This window comes from Electrophorus electricus, chromosome 20 (assembly GCF_041902795.1).
Source record: "Electrophorus electricus isolate QZ-2024a chromosome 20, ASM4190279v1, whole genome shotgun sequence".
Taxonomy (NCBI): Eukaryota; Metazoa; Chordata; class Actinopteri; order Gymnotiformes; family Gymnotidae; genus Electrophorus; species Electrophorus electricus.
In genome coordinates, this window is record NC_137516.1 from 4,864,941 (window position 1) to 4,881,165 (window position 16,225).

The window sequence follows — 16,225 nt, forward strand, 5'->3', positions numbered from 1 at the left end:
TTTAGTGGCACGACCACCGGAGTCAAATGCCGACAGTATGACCCATTATTACACATTATCACATTAGAACACGTTGTCCAAAGGGTGAGATGGTCAGCAGGAGTCAGAAATTCCTCTTGCATCAACTCCACCTGGAGGACTAATGAAATCCTGCCTAATGGACTTGTGCTTATTAGTGGACACAGAGCTACAAGCCTACCTGTGTAGTGGCAGGAGGCTATTAGCATTCAGCTTGTCGACACCTGCGCTAACCTTTACCGAAAAGCCCAAGTCCGCACAGGCTTTAATCCCATTATCTAACCCCAGGAGGCCCACTGATGATTGCATGAATAATGACTCGGTTCTCGAGCGCGGCCATGCCAGACGCCTCTGATTAGAAGCCCGCCACGTTTCTGCTCTCCACGGCGACACACGGCCCAGCCGACTCATCAAATTCTAACGGACTGTCAAAAGGCTCATCTCTGCTAACTTTTCCAGCTCCTCCAATTACCCTGACTGACAGCAAGCCCAAGGGGGTGGGGGTGGAGACTGTGCAGGTGGGGGATCTCATCCAATTAGAGCAGATCGGTGCACGTGAGCTGGCAGGCTACCGAGCGCTCCGACCCATACCTGCCGACGGTGAAGACTGGGTGTTTGGCGTCTGGCGTAATTGGTGTGCTCCGAGGTAATGCAGTGGCTTTGATAACTCAGCCAATTCCTAGAAAGACGTTGCTCAACTACCTGCCTTGGCAACAAAAACGCAAACTGTCATCATGGGTAGACTTGATCGGTCAACCAAATCTGGCAGATTCACAGTCACAAGTTAGAACCATGGTTAGCCATTACAATGACCACAGAACAGCTGTGGACAGTAGGCTGTATATAGGCCTACGACATACACTTATTCTTATCTTCCTTTTATCCCAGTCATGTTACAGTCACCCCTGAGTTAACCGAGTTAACCTAAGAACAGGCAAGTCTGTTATGCAGTTGTGTTCCACTATGATGATGGTGCATGTTACAAACCACTACCACATGGCACAGTAGCAGCTCAGTGGTTAAGGCACTTGACTTGTAATTGGAAGGTTGTGGGTTCAAATTCTGCCACTGTTGGGCCCCTGAGCAAGGCCCTTAACCCTCAATTAATCACTCATAATTGCAAGTTGCTTTGGATAAAAGTGTCAGCTAAATGCCATAAATGTAAAAATAGCCTATGAAGCAATAGCTAAAGACTACACTGCAAATTTCTAAGTAGGTAAGTACTAGGCTTTGAAATCAAAACAGCATTGCTGCTAAACTGGCCTACATGTTACATTGACTCTTCTATAGAGAAAAACTTGTAAATACTGGGTGTACCTTCTTCCTTGGGAGCCTCTTGCCAATAAATAAATGTACTTTTACAGGGATTTATTTTTTTATGTGATTATATGAATCTGCATCTTGCACAGTGACATGCTCATTGCTTGAATAGATCATGACAGACCAAGTAAATTAGATCCATTTGCTTGGCACTTGGTCTCCCCTGCCTAGTCAGGTTGCTCTATTTCAATTAGGTCCCCACCATTCAGACTCGCTCAAACGTCCACAGCAATTACATCCGCCCTATTAAAAGTGGAGGTAACGGCTGAGGTAATGGCTCAGATCACACACGAGCAGAAGCCCTCATGAGGCCACATGCATTTCTTCTTGTTCCTGCCACCAGTCCGCCAGGCAAAGGCAGCCCCTTCGAGAGGGGAAAAAGGATTGTGTCAGACTATTCGGCAGAAGGATGCCAGCCTAACGACTGACACGACATCAGCCTCGCTTCCGAAACGGATCCGTGCTAAAACGGTCCACGCACGACACGTCAGGGTCCATTATGGGGCACCCTGATGACTGTCCACCTGCTAGTGTCAAGCTCTCAGGGACGGCAAGCGAAACTTGGGAGAGCTAAAGAGACATGCAGCTTGTCGAGGTCTCAGTAGGGTTCAGTAAAACCCCGTCCGCCAGGTATCGCTAGCCTGCTGCAGCTGACGTGGGCCCACTACCAGTATGAGCCATGCCCCAGTGACCTGACCGATCAATAAATATGACCTTCACTTAAAGAAAAGCTTGGAAGTGAAAGAAATATAAATTAAAGTGATTTTAAACAACAGAAGTCATATCTCCATTACGAAGCTTGTCGCAATGTTTATTTGAAGTAAAAGGCACGGGACAGTGAACTTTGCATTAGTCTCAATGTGAGGACATCATGGGTAACCCTGGGGCAGAATAATCAGAGGCCTCATCCACAACAGCGTTTTACAAAAAGCCAAAAATAAACGTATGGGGAGAGCTGGAGGGGTTTGAGCGCTGGACAAAACCCCAGCCAGTGACCATCCACTGCCAAAACGGTCATCTTCTTATTGGGTTTTACAGACAATATGTAACAGGGTCCGGGCTTAACTAAATTTCCATTCAAGCAGTGAGGTGAAATTCTACCACAGAGTGACTTAATATATTCCACAGTACTAACTCATTTCAGGATATGACTTTAAAGAATTTAGTTCATTGCTTTAAAGTCATACCTCTACCTCTTAGCAGCATGACTTCTTTTTCCATAAACAGAGGAACATATTTCTGTGCACACACTGAAGGCTGCATCTGATCTGCTCAGTTTCATATAGCCTGGTAATCAAACGCAGCAGTTAGCTAGCTGAACTCAGAAAAGGCTTTGCACCACCAAAAATGACTAAAACGCATGATTATGGAGGCCTAAAGACTATGGTAGTACAGCCCAACACAGTAAGCTGCCATGGTGATTACATTACAATGTGAAATATTCATTGAGATCTTTATAAGAGAAGTAGATTTGTTTTGTTTTCTTCGTCAGTTTAGAGTACATGATGCACATAAAATTTGCAATCAGGGAAGACTGGAGTAGAAAGAAATTTGATAGCATGGTATATTAAAAAACATAAAAAAAAAAAAAACATTGGCTACATCAAATAACACTTTATAACTGTTCACCTTCTTGCAATGCCATAATTATAACACTGATTGATTTGAGCCATTTTAAAGCACTTGAAATACAATAAGTCATTAGTTAATTAGCATATACTTGAAAAGAAATCTTGCTGAAATCTAATCTTAAACAAAACCTCATACTCAAAAGAACAGAAACAAGGAATGATTAGTGTATAAACATGTTACCATAATTACAATACTATGTACAATATAGCTGCATCACAGTACATTAATGCAAAACAATAACAAAATATCATATGACCACATATTAACAGCTGATTACATTTGTAGAACCATGCTTTGCCTAAGTGGGTAATCTACCATTGGATCGCAGTATTAGAAATGTCATTAATAATCTGGTCTTATCCTTTGGTGGTTTGGTCTGCTCGAGAACACAAGCACACCCTGAGAAAGTTCACATGTGTTTCTCCCACTCTTTTCCCTTGGCAAGAATATTGTAAAGACTACAAGAGAAGGATGAGGGTTACAATGGCATTAAGATAAGGAGATGTGTAAATAAATCTGACACTGCTGCATATGAAGGAACCGTTTCTTAGGTTGCTGTCCTGAAATGGAAATGAGACCCTTACTCCCTGGAATATGGCTACAGCTGAACTACTGTTGGTCCCTCTTTCAGGAATCCGGGAGCATTGCCTCCCATATCCTCCTCACTTAGTATCCTCAATTTCAATAATCTAAGCAAAGAAATGCCATTACTGAAGTAATATGACCATCTAATGCCTCCTAAGGGCTGGCCATCCTTCAGCTATCTCTGGAGCTATGGTCCAGAAGAGTTCAATGTTGATCCTAATCCAGCACACCTGGCTCTTTATATTCAGGTGCTCCTAAGGACATGAGGAGTTTAATAAAGAGTGCTTGATTACAGTTGAAACTGTACTCTGCGCTGCTGCGGGTCTCTCAGAGAACTCTAGACCTAGTGCTCCCTTTCTCTATAGGTGTCTATAAAGATGCTGTGAAATTATTGTTTTAATGCCAATAACTGCATTTTAGAAATGAACTTTTAGAAATGTTTCAGGTGTTACAATCTGAAATTATTCTAGTTATCAATCCAGTTTCACTCAAGGATTCTAAAAACAGTTTTAGTGCAAAAGCGTATTCATATAAATAAAAAAATAATAATTACAGGTGCTATAATGAGGTCAATAAAGTGAGGCAGGATACTGTTCAAACTAGAGTGTGTATGGTTTTGGATCCGAAAAAACCAAAAACAAACCTTTAAAATTAGACTTTAAATTAGTATGAGGTATGGGAAAAGGCCTGAATACATGTATGTAGGTGTGTGTCTGTCAGTATGGTCCAAGTACCATGTGCTAATGGTCCAGAAAGTGGCCAGGGCTTGCTGTAGGGTGAGGCCATGCTGGGGGTCCAGCCCTCCGGTTGGTGGTCTGGTGAGGGTTCGGCCGTGGCCAGGCTGAGGTGCAGTGGGGGAGGGGCCTCTGCTCTCTCTTTCAGATGGTGATGTAATGCTGTCGGAGCTTGGCCATCAGATACTCGTGGGTCAGGTTATGTCTTGTGATTATGCCTACAATCTGAATGAAAACACAGAGCATCACCCTTCGACAAGCACAGAGAAAAAACAAACATGTCTTGTTACAAAATCTACAGAGTTTGAGGCTTTTATTTGATCCATCTGCTTATGGCCATATGTTTTCCCTATTGTCCTAAACCACTTTTTATATGCTTTCACTGCTCAAACCAAAGGAAACCTCCGTTGCCCTTTGGATTTTAACTCAGAACAACTTGGGGGTACCTTGGGTTCAAGCACACTCTGTAACCTTTTGATCTTTAAGAAGTGACCCTCCCTACACGCAACTCAAAACGCCCCTGCTAATCGCCACGCACCTCTCCAACGGCGTTGACCACCGGCAGATGCCTCAGGCCCATGGTCCTGAACAAGTTGAAGACCTGCGAGACGTGTGTGTTCGGAGAGACTGTGTACGGACTCGGGTTCATGTACGGAGTCACGTCCTGTCGTGGCACGCAGATCGACATGGGGAACATGAGGGAGGGGAGTTTGCACAGAAGAAATTAGGCTAATTAGTTCTGAGAGTTTGGTGAACACCGTTTCATAGCAAGCGCGCAGTAACACTAACTGCTAACCAAATCAGTTACCAATTAATGCTAATTTAAATCCCTCTTCTGCAGCTGCAGGACGAGCGCTGCTCTGAACGCTCGTCCTCGAGCTGATAGCAAAGCCTCACCACTATCATGCGCGGGTTGAGGAGAGCAAGGTCCAGGTCATGGATGTCGGGGAAGCGGGGGTAGTCCTCCGTCATCTCGGCATAGGAGAGCCGCGGCTGAGATGCACTCTGCAGAACACGAAGGGCGGGGGGGGCGCGGGAGCTAAAGTTTAGTAGCCTCGAGAAAGTTTTATTGGAAGGTTGCCAAACAAGTGATGCAGAATTTTATAGCCCTGGTCTTTAATAATGATATCCTGCTCAAAGTGAATGAATACATGAACAAAGGGAGCGCTCATGGGAAGCCAAAACAAACAGCTTTAGTTAACGTACACTCTTAGGTTGCACTGCATCACAAGCAAGCATGAGCCAGCCCACCACTGATCTTCACCCTTCCACTTAAGATGTTATGTAATACACCGATATATGTTTTAAAACTCACTGAAATCAAAAAAGCATAACATTGTCTTTAAGAATAACTCCACAACAATAATAACGCCACTATATGTACAGTCTATATGGCTATATCCTGAGCAGATGAACTCCGAGGTGAATATTGTGCTTATTCTCATGCTGAACAGAGCGACTGATCATGGCTGTGGTGTTTATGGTGAAGTCTATGGTACAATACCTCCCCAGAACCTCTTGATTGTGGTTGTATTGTCACAAAGCAGTTTAACAGAAAATCAGCTTTACAGACAAAAAAGGTGAGCACTAGATGAAGAAACCTTGAGAGGAACTAAGAATCAGAAGGGAAGTCAATCCTCCTCTGGTCATCACCATATATAGAATAAGGTGCTTTTATGGTGACTGCGTGGTTGTGGTGTACACACTGTGCTGATCCCAGACCAGGGGACCTAGGCGAGGGGGAGCACTCACCGACTGATTCTCGGTGTAGCACACGCCCCGGATCAGCAGGTTGACAAGCTGCGAGCGCAGGATGAGGCCGTGGAAGGTGAGTGGGCGGAATCGCTCCTCCATGCTCCACTCCTCGCTGGGAGACTGGTCCGGGTACAGGTTAGGGTAGGGCACGTGCCTACCGGAGCCCCACCACAACACACAGGGACACCTTGACTTCAACATATGCTTTTCGCAATGAATAAGCATCATGCAGAGGTTAAGATGACTGCAATTTCCCTGGCAAGAACCACTTTCTTTCCACTGCAGTTTTTGATCCACGTTTTAAATCTGTTTTCTGCATCAGGCTCTGCTCTGAAACCTCCTTTTGCCTTGGCAGGGATGTGGGAAGTGGGAGGTGCAGAGGGTCCTGCAGCACCCTCTACCTTTAGGATTGTGTAAATACAGCTAGATAAAAAAGAACAAAAAGTGTCTGGTGCCAGTACCACTGTGTCTGTATTTGTTTGACCACTGTGTCTGTATTTGAAGGGTGGAATATGCATTTTTATTTCACGGTTTATTTATTACAATTTCAAAATCTGCATTAGCCAATTATGCTTGCTGCTTCATTTCTGTTCTGAGGCGGTCAACCTTTTTACATTCTTTAGTCTATGATGTCGCAAAAAATAAATAATAAAAAAATACTTTCAGGTTCCTCAGCATTATTTCAAGACATGGTGAATGGCTTTCAGTTCAGTTAGACAGAAAAACAAGATCAACTGTGGCATTTCGCAAAGATCATGTGCACTGAATTTCAGCATCCCCAGTTTCCATTCTCAAACTTTTGGTTCCTTTAATCAATGTATGTGAGAATTTGAAGTTCTACACTCCTATGCAACACCCATGGGCCAAATCAAAAATTGCATAATATTAAGCTTTTAATGGTCTCAACAGGAAACAATAAGAAAAAGCAAAGCAGAACTTCACTGTAGCACTGACCAATGACTATCAAATGCTGACCCAGGTGTCAGGAGGGCATTTCTTTGGTTCTTGTTCATATTCTGACAAATGATTTGATGTTAGGACAATTGCATTTAATTTTGGATTTGGCCCATTTGGAGTAATAAATGGGAGTTCAGCAAGCGCAAGTTGTGCTTGGCCTAACGCATGCTAGTGACTTACAGGCCACCTGTAGCAGACTGAGAGGAGGACAGCTGCCTTCCTCTCTCAGTTTGAACATTACAACTTCTCTGACTGACAATACACCTAAACAATATGACTTCAGGCAGAGATTAGCCCCACAAGCCGACTGACACGGTCACGGAGAATGATCAGCCATACCATTTGCCGAGCTCCTGAGGGGTGTGAGACTGTAGAGCCAATCAGCGGAGACTATGCAAAAAAATAGAACCAATCAGATTCAGAGACCAAGCAGGCTTGCACTTATATCCTCAGGCCATCGTCTCGCCAGTTAGACGAACTCTCCCTCAGCTATCTATGGACACTGACACACTTGAGGTCTCCTTAGTAAGATGTTATGCAACTTAATGATTCCTGTTTCTGAAAGTCTGTGTCTCGGAAATACGAGGTTACTTCTGGAGGCACTACAGTTCATTAACTTGCCTGAATGCAATTAATGTGCTTCTGTTCCTAAATTTGACAACACAGTACTTTGTCTATGAAGTACGGCACAACGTGCATTTCAATTGTTTGCTTTACATAAGTCCTATGTATAACAGGCTTTTTTTCCCCACATGGTGTAAATACTGAAGGACCTAGTACAAAAATGCTGCTATAACATTTACATCATTTGCCAGACAGAGCAAATGACATTAATTGCAGCATGACAGTATGGGTACCTCCTGGGAACCAAACCCTGAACCTTGTGGTTGTCAGGACCTTAGCCTACATGCTTTACCAGGTGAGTCACAACCAGTAACAACCAGCACTGTTGCAATGCTGGAGAGCCGGTAGGGGCAATACTCACCCCACCCTTTCAGCAGGGTGTGGGTAGGGGAACATGAGGGTTCCCCGTTTTGACGACCCGCTCTCTAGCATCTGCTGCAAGACGTGCCTACCTCCTCTCCAGCATCTGCTGCAGGATGTCCCGGCCTTCATCAGCCGGCTCCGTGCCAGGTCGCTCGTCACATACATTGCGCAGTTCGCTCGAGGGGTATGACTTCATCGATTGGCACCGTCGCCTCTGCTCCCCTGCCCGTGTCAGCACGCTGGTTTTCTAGCAGGGAAATGTCAATAGACAGCATGTTGTACGTATAAAACACTCGTAAAAAGCCTCCAAACCAACTTGGCATGAAAGGAAAAGTTGTGGATTCCTAATAATTGTGTGCATGTTAAAACTACAATGGGTGCACAGAGATTATGCAATAAAAATGGTTGCGGAACTTAGCATTGGTAGAGTAGAAGACAAGCAAAGACTCTTGGGAAATTGTTTGGTATTACAACACTGTGATCCTTCTATTCATATATCTAGACAAACCATATGGCCAGCAGAAATTATTTGAAGTATGATGAAACAGAGGTTAAATATATATTTTTCTATATACATTTTTTTTTAACCAAATTTCATATGCAATAAATATACACCCATCAATCCTACTGATTATATTTGTACTATATAGCACTGATTTCTGAGTTTGTCCATTCGTATAAGGTATTTTTGGCTAGGATAACAGTCTACACCTATGATTCTCAAAACACACAACACCTAAAACATCAAAAGCCTGGTCAATGAACCAATGAACCTAAGAGCAGGATAGAATATCTACAATGGCTGTGAAACCTGGGAACATTGGTGTCAAACTCTTCACCATAAAAATGACCAGGGGCTGGTGTAAGATGGATTGCTCAAGCCATCTTGTGGACAAAAACAATACTGTCCAAACCCAACACATTCCAGACTCTGCTACCGGAATAAATGTTGCAAATATGTAAGCGTGGACTATAGATTCTTAGCACACTGACATTACACAGATCGTTATCTGAAGGTCTGTGAATGAGTTGAGAACTCTGCCGATATACAATCAGAACAAAAACACATTTGGATTGGTTCTGCCTTTCAATTAACCAGTAGAATTGTCACTTTTCAGAGTCCCCCTCCACCCAAAAACCCCCCCCTCCATCTAGTCTAGAAAACAAAGGTTATATTTCTTTTAGCAGTCCTCTCCACCTGATCTATGCTAATGATCTGGTGAGCTGTACCTTGAACCTGATGTTGTTGCTGATGAGGATGTTCCCCTTCATGAACTCCTTCTCGTTGTCACGGTTCTCCGTGACGACGGGGAAGGCATGGTACACCGTGGTTCTCAGGATGCTAACCAGAGACTGGACGCGTGTGTGTGGGTACACGTACGTCAGATTGGGCTCCATGATGTCACTGGCAGTGAGTCTGAGGGGTTGATCAGAAAAGAGGAGTGGTGGGTGGAAAAGATGAAAGAGAGGAAAAGGAGAGAAAAATAAGACTGTTTAAATGAGACAACAGGGTGTTCTGGAGTAAATGTGATGAATGAAGAAGCTTTTTCCCCCACTTGTCCATTTCGACTTCTGTCTCCCACTCCAGCAGTGGCACTCCCCTCAGGTGAATATGAATGTCGTAAATGCCTTTATTAAAGAAATCTCCCGTCCACTTGGCCACCTGGTCAAACACCACAGCTTTTAGTATCTCTACACCACCCATCAACAGAAAACCCCTGAAACTCCCATGACATTGGCAACGCAGGTGAAATGTACACACGCACACACAAAACGACTACATTCTTACCATTAGTGTTATCATGATGGGAAGCCCATATGTGATTTCATTGGTCGATTCGATGAGGATTACAGTCAGGCTGATGGTCATGCGGACCACACCCCCAAGAAAGGCTGCTGCTCCAATCAGAGCAAATGTCCCTGAATATATATGCATGCCCAGATTCCTAAAGCACAAGACAAAGAGAGCTGAGCAATGCTTCAATACTTCACTACAAAAATCCTTAAGGACAGAAAAGACTCAACTCCCTCATTACATGTTGCGAAACACAATGCTCGGAATAAAAACTAGCGTCAGTCTGAAATCAAAGCACTAACTGAGGGAACAACTGAAATTTCACTCATCTTAATAATAATAATTTCAGAATTTGGCTCAATATAGCACAGCAGGTGTGTGTAAGTCCTCAAGATCAACAGGTACAATATATCTGCAACTATCAAATACTCCCAACAGCCTTTCACACTGCAACTGTAAATTTAGACTAGCAGTTAACTTTGGTCTCAATGTGGTTTGAAATGAGATCACTGGGTCATATTTGATCTTGTGACATACACATCATAAATCATATAGCTGATAAGATGATGTAATTTAGATAAACCTAATGACCTCACAGGCCACATCTCTCAGAGATATGAAGCTACTCATCCCACAAATCCTGGGTTGTTCAAAGAGACATAAGTAATCAATACACCACAGGTGTGTACATTCAAATGTCTGTCATCGTACATTTTGAGGACATTGGCCACCAGGCGTCCCAGAGACGCTCCACAGAGCAGCGAGGGGACGAAGAGTCCACTGGGGACAGAGACACCATACGTCCAGCAGCTCAGCAGGAAGTAGAGCACAAAAAAGAGTGAGAGGGTGACTGGGCTAAAAGTGGCTGGAGGGAGGAAGAAGGAGGGGGGAGGGGAGCGCGAGAGAAAGAGAAGTTGTAATTAAAAATCAATGAGTCAGACCTATACTAATGAAAAGATGTGGGCTGAGAACCGACACATTATAGCATACTTTCTATGGGTGGGAGTGCCGTGCTTTTGAACTTTGCACTTAAAGTCACCACCAACGTTAATTTATCACACTCTCACCTGAGGCCTGCATCTGCGTGCGTGTGTGCGTGTGTGTGTGTGTGTGCGCGTCTCTTCCTCACCATCCTGGTGGAACAGCTGATATATGGCTATCTCCTGAGGGTTGAAGAAAAGGGTCGCCATATCATTGTAGGTTTTGTTGGTGCAGAAGAACTGTCGTATGGTTGAGTTCACATCCTCATTTGCTGACATCTACAAAACACAAGGACACTGGTCACAAGCCGATGTTGGGACATGTAAATTAATTAACAAAGCACAACAGATTCATTTCAGGTCTTATTAATAGCGTGGTTACACACTACATTCTTCTGACACCAGAAGAATGTGCACCACCTGTAGTTAATTTGTCTTAATGTGGGCCTTCTAAGGGAACATTATTTTTTAAATTCTATATTATTTGAAAATTGTTTATAGAATATCTATCACGTTACATATTCTTTATACTTTCGGTTCCGAAATGTACAGTGTAGTTTAAACATATAGCTTCTGCCCTAAGGTAAATACAACACTGTGGTCAGGATGCTGGGTTTGGGCTTTAAACTCGAATGGTGCAGCATCAGAGTGAAGTAGACAAGCAAAAGGTCACAGTTCCCCAGGCCTACACAAGCCATTCTGATAATGGAAATTATAAAAGGACTTATAACAAAAAGAAGCAACAAAAGATGACAGTTTATGGGGAGAAAACAACTAGAACATTAGAGCGAAAGAAGCAACTCTTCCTCTCTAGGGCCTTAAACTTACTGGTACAGCTGTGCTGTTGTCTACTGGGCTGGTCAAATCCCTGCACTCCCCCAGAGTCATGGAGGCCATGAAAACCACCACCGTCGTAACCATGCACACCAGAAGACTCTCCAACACCCTTCCAAACAGAACACACACACACGAAAAATTCATCTTCGTTCACGTCATTCTTCCTCCTTTCCTTTATGTCCTTCCTTTGCAGTTTAGTTATGCCAGTTTTCATTGTTTGAATCTGGGTAGACAGACACTGAAATGTAACAAAATAGAACAATGAAGAAATAAACAGAGCGCCACCCCACCGTCTACCTGATGAACTTGGCTTTGGGGTGGACGTTGCGCATGCGGTACTTGGCGAGGCGCTTATTGACGCAGTTAAAGAGGGCACCGAGCAGACCTCCCACCAGACCCATGAGCACGAAGAAGGCCAGGTCCACCGCCGTCCACAGGTGGCACTGTTTATCGCCGTCCAGACACTATGGGATAAACCGGGATGGGGGATGGGACCGACGCATCAACGAACAACGTATGACTGAATGTGGTCAAAGCAGCCTAGGCGGCCGGGGCTGTTCGCTCAGGGCGGTGAGGTCTCAGCACGAACCCAGCACGTATTCACCTTGAACTCTCCGAAGTTGAGTAAGCCAGGGAGCTGGAAGGAGCCCCACTTGCTGTAGTTGATTCCCGATCGGAAGAAGTTGAGCGTGAAGGTGGCGGACATGGAACAGAACAGCTACACACAGATTCATAGATAAAAAGAAAGGCAGAGAGACAAAAATATGGATATTAGTTCTTACAGAATATGAAATATAGATATATAGTTCTAGCACACCATAGGTTTACTGAAAAGTACACCATATCTGTCAGCTTGACCCTCTAGTAGCAAGACTGAATATGAGTTCATAATATATATTCAACTACATACAATCATTCTAATTAGACTAGGTGGTTTGGAGACTTTCTATGGGGGAATGGCATGGACTTTTTAGCAAGTGTCCTTTTTCACCACGTGGGAGTGGCATCGTGTAGCCCCGCCCACCTCCTCACCACTTTCCATGTTAAAGCTTGATTCCAGAAGGAGCAGCCCTCCTCCAGACTGAAGAGGGTCCCCCCGATGGGAGCCCCGAAGGCTGCTGCCACCCCAGCCGCTGCTCCGGCCGACACAAAGTCCCGCTTGTCTCTGACAAAATCATAGCATGAACACGTTTTTCCCCAAGGTGGTGTGTACAGCTAAGCTCAGGTGTAGGTAGAACTTTAGTAGCTGGCAAGACTCTTTAAGGGTGTAGTCCAGTATAGCAGGATGCCACAGTGTGCCCTTGGGTGCCCTATGGACAGTTTTTATTAATGATTAGAAGAGTTCTTGAAGTCCTTACCTGTCACTGCGGAAATAGGGAAACTGAAAGTGGATTTTCTTGAAGGTTATGCTCTGAAACTGAATTAAGACAAAAATAATGCCATTTGGGTGTAAACTTGGCAGGTCATAAAACGACTGATATTTCTACAATTTTTTAAATGTTTTGATTTACCCAATATAAAAATGTCTTTACATAATGAATAGCACCACCACTAATGTCAACATCATTTCCTTTAGTTTGCAGTACCAAAAATTTACTTTTTACACTCAAGCTGAGAACAGGCCTGGCAGCTAAAGGTTCTTGCACTCTGCCTGGTTTACAGAGACTTGGTTACAATAAGTAGTCGGTTGGCACCTGGGAAAGTCCAGCTCCTACGATTGCTCCACTGTGGATCATGGGTCCCTCTTTCCCCACAAACAGCCCTGAGACAGAGAAAGCACTCAACCTGTTCTACCGCACAGATCAATCCAACAAAGGGAGGAAGCAACCTACAGCACACCATATAGTTACATTTACATTTATGGCATTTAGCTGACACTTTTATCCAAGACGACTTACAATTATGACAACTTGAGCAACTGTGGGTTAAGAGCCTTGCTCAGAGGCCCAACAGTGGCAGTGTTGGGGCTTGAACCAGCAACCTTCTGATTACAAGTCAAGTTTACCTCCGGCAACAGCGAACAGGACGCCGACGGCTTTGCAGACGAACGTGCGCAGACGCACGATCCCTGGGATTTTTACCCCGTTCAGGTAGCTTTTAATCTCCGGTATGCCCGATCCAGCTGCAACAGGCTGCCGGGGCGGGGGCGGGGTCAATACAAACAAAGGTTGTTTCTTAGAAACACAAAGTTCAACTAAAACATCTTCAGCCTAGGATGATCCTGCTGCTGAGGACACCTGTCTGTGAAAGCTGTGAGCAAACTTAAGTCCCTGAAGGTAGCACAGATTGCTGGGCAGTGCCCTGTTCGTTTTCACTTAGCGCACAGGATGAGACTGATGTAGCGATTCCAATCAGTGAGTCATGTTATAAGAGGTGGCAAAGAAGACACCCAGCACTCAATACAGTATGAAACAAGATGGGATTACCTCATGAGTAATAGATACTCGTACCTCAATTAGAACCAGGACACTGGCAATGAACACAAATGCCATGTTGAAGGCTAGAAGCTCAAGCAATGACAAGGCAAGGCAACCATTTTCACTGCACTCCTCCACAGCTGCAAGCCATGTTAAGGATGTTTACATTGTTAGTAATAAAACACACGATTTCTGTAAGGTGTATAAAACATTACAGCTAATACCCAAATCTAAACCTTCCGCTCAACATCAGTTCACAGCAAAGGATACAGCTCCCAACCAACTTGAACTTCACTTGGGTGAAAAGGTGCACAAAGAAATCGACAAACACACCAATCTGAAAAGACAGAAATGATGTCTTTTTATATGTAGTTATTCCTTTGAGAATAGTTGTACACAGCAATAGAAGTACTGCCACTGTACAGCTATAGCACCAATAGCCACTAAATAAAAGCCACAGAAATTCAGATGTCTCAGTATTTCCCCGGTCTACAAGTGGTTCAAGATTATCAAACACTATGTGACAGACTTAGATCACCAAACTTATGAAGCAGCCCAAGTGCCTGTGCTGTTGCAGAAGACCGTACTTACAAGTTCTTGAATCAGGGCACAGAATACACTGTCTAGAAATAAGATGCGTGTTCAAATCCACCTTATATCTTACTTTAAGATTTGTAAAAGAATGATCAGTGCATGCCAAGTACCAGTATATAATGTAAGCAAGTATAAGCACACGGATTCGAAAAACTGCTCGTCGTACCAGACCTGTGGACACTCCAATGGCAAATACCAATATCCATTTCACTGCTTCATACTTTTTGGCTTTCTAGAACAACAAAAAGAGATTAAAAATGGCACAATAAATGGATACGAAGCAGTTACAACAGAAGTGTGCAGTGTTTTATTTATTTTTATGCCACACACACGTTTATCAATCAAAGTTTATTTATATATGTGTTTTACCACACATACACACAGATGTTTTGGATGTTTCACCTTATTGTCCAATCCCTCCAACACCTCCACATATGGCTCATTAATGCACCGGTCATAATCTAAACTCTATGAAGAAAAGCACCACTTAAAATTAGTCTTCTTCAATACTACCTTTACAGTTCCTAATATAATGAGTTAGTATACATTGTATTAGACTGGTCTGTCTCACCTCATAGTCTTTTCTTGGTAGTATTTCATCTTCATCCTCCCTGGTCTCTCCTAGAATAGTCTGACAAAGTATTTTATGATTGAAAAAACAGCGATATAACAGTGAACGAATACACTCCAAGTTGTCCAAACGGTGACCTGTGGGTACGCCGCGTAAGTGGCATCTGGTGAGCTATACAGATGGCCAATTATAATTCAAACACGCCTAACAAAGGCTTCACTCCTTTATATACACTGAACAACCTTTTCTGTTTAACTGAAATACAAGTGTATTGCCCACGTTTCAGTAAACTAGAAACGGCAAACCTGCATTTAAACAGCTTATTCTGGGATGGTTAGTATTTCATTGAAAAAAATAATAATGATGATGATGAACAAAGAATACTCACTCTAACCAAACTGCGAGAGCTAGCCAATTTAGCGAGCTAGTTAGCTAACCTAGCTAACTGCAAACTCATAATACCAAGAGGCGTTCACAAAATAACGCTTAAAATGTAATGCAAAGCACACCCATTCATTACCTATTATTGACCACAAATAGACATTTGGTACCATTTACAAAACTACAAGAAAGCCATGATTTATCGACTTATTAACGTTAACTGAAAGCCACGTTAGCTAGCATCACAACATAAAAGGGCGGAGCATCCATGGGAAGCTTTGCTGGGTAGCCTCAGGCAAAAACAAACCTCCCTTCTTTAACCACATAAAGCTAGCAACTACGCTTAACTGCACGGATGCACTCAGTAACACGGAGTGGCCAAGAACGTAAACAAAAACAAATACCAGTTCCTCCGGTGTTCTGATTTCTCCATCCCTGCAGCAGCACCGAGAGCAAACACAACTCCCACAACACGCCATCTTCAGCATCACGTGACGGACGTGGGCGGACCATTCAAGCGCCTCACAAACGCGAAAATTTTGCGCTAACTTTATCGATCGATTTGGTATACCGACGTATGTACAAATCACACAAAAAATTATCAAAGCCACAAGCAGCAATGAATGAACAATGAATTACCCAAAAAGAACCCAAGAATAAAA

General features: G+C 43.5%; 1 protein-coding gene across 2 annotated transcripts; it reads right to left on the reverse strand.

The window, feature by feature from the left end:
* Positions 1 to 2,124: 2,124 nt before the first annotated feature.
* clcn6 (chloride channel 6) lies at positions 2,125 to 16,126 on the reverse strand. Of its 2 annotated transcripts, XM_027011315.3 has the most exons (23): positions 15,968 to 16,126; positions 15,183 to 15,242; positions 15,014 to 15,079; positions 14,778 to 14,843; positions 14,288 to 14,354; positions 14,051 to 14,157; positions 13,606 to 13,732; positions 13,295 to 13,362; positions 12,959 to 13,017; positions 12,633 to 12,765; positions 12,205 to 12,318; positions 11,898 to 12,064; positions 11,592 to 11,709; positions 10,913 to 11,042; positions 10,495 to 10,648; positions 9,778 to 9,934; positions 9,545 to 9,651; positions 9,219 to 9,405; positions 8,078 to 8,235; positions 6,042 to 6,198; positions 5,187 to 5,294; positions 4,828 to 4,953; positions 2,125 to 4,514 (listed from the first exon to the last, which is right to left on the reverse strand). In XM_027011315.3, the coding sequence occupies exons 1-23, from the start codon at positions 16,049 to 16,051 to the stop codon at positions 4,434 to 4,436; spliced, it is 2,601 nt and encodes an 866-aa protein (XP_026867116.2). In that variant the 5' UTR covers positions 16,052 to 16,126; the 3' UTR covers positions 2,125 to 4,433. The 2 variants fall into 2 exon arrangements, with proteins under 2 accessions (XP_026867116.2, XP_026867117.2); XM_027011316.3 differs by lacking the exons at positions 2,125 to 4,514; positions 4,828 to 4,953; positions 5,187 to 5,294 and adding an exon at positions 7,341 to 7,391 and having other exon boundaries at positions 6,101 to 6,198.
* Between the last annotated feature and the right edge of the window lie 99 nt (positions 16,127 to 16,225).

What these genes read in the sequence shown, in the direction of transcription:
- clcn6 (XM_027011315.3), bottom strand. Translation starts at nt 16,051, where the DNA reads ATGCTGAAGATGGCGTGTTGTGGGAGTTGTGTTTGCTCTCGGTGCTGC. An exon ending in TTGGAGTGTCCACAGGTCTG is followed by an intron (nt 14,355 to 14,777) that starts GTACGACGAGCA and finishes CTGTCTTTTCAG; the next exon opens with ATTGGTGTGTTTGTCGATTT. An exon ending in GTTCAAGTTGGTTGGGAGCT is followed by an intron (nt 14,158 to 14,287) that starts GTATCCTTTGCT and finishes CATGGCTTGCAG; the next exon opens with CTGTGGAGGAGTGCAGTGAA.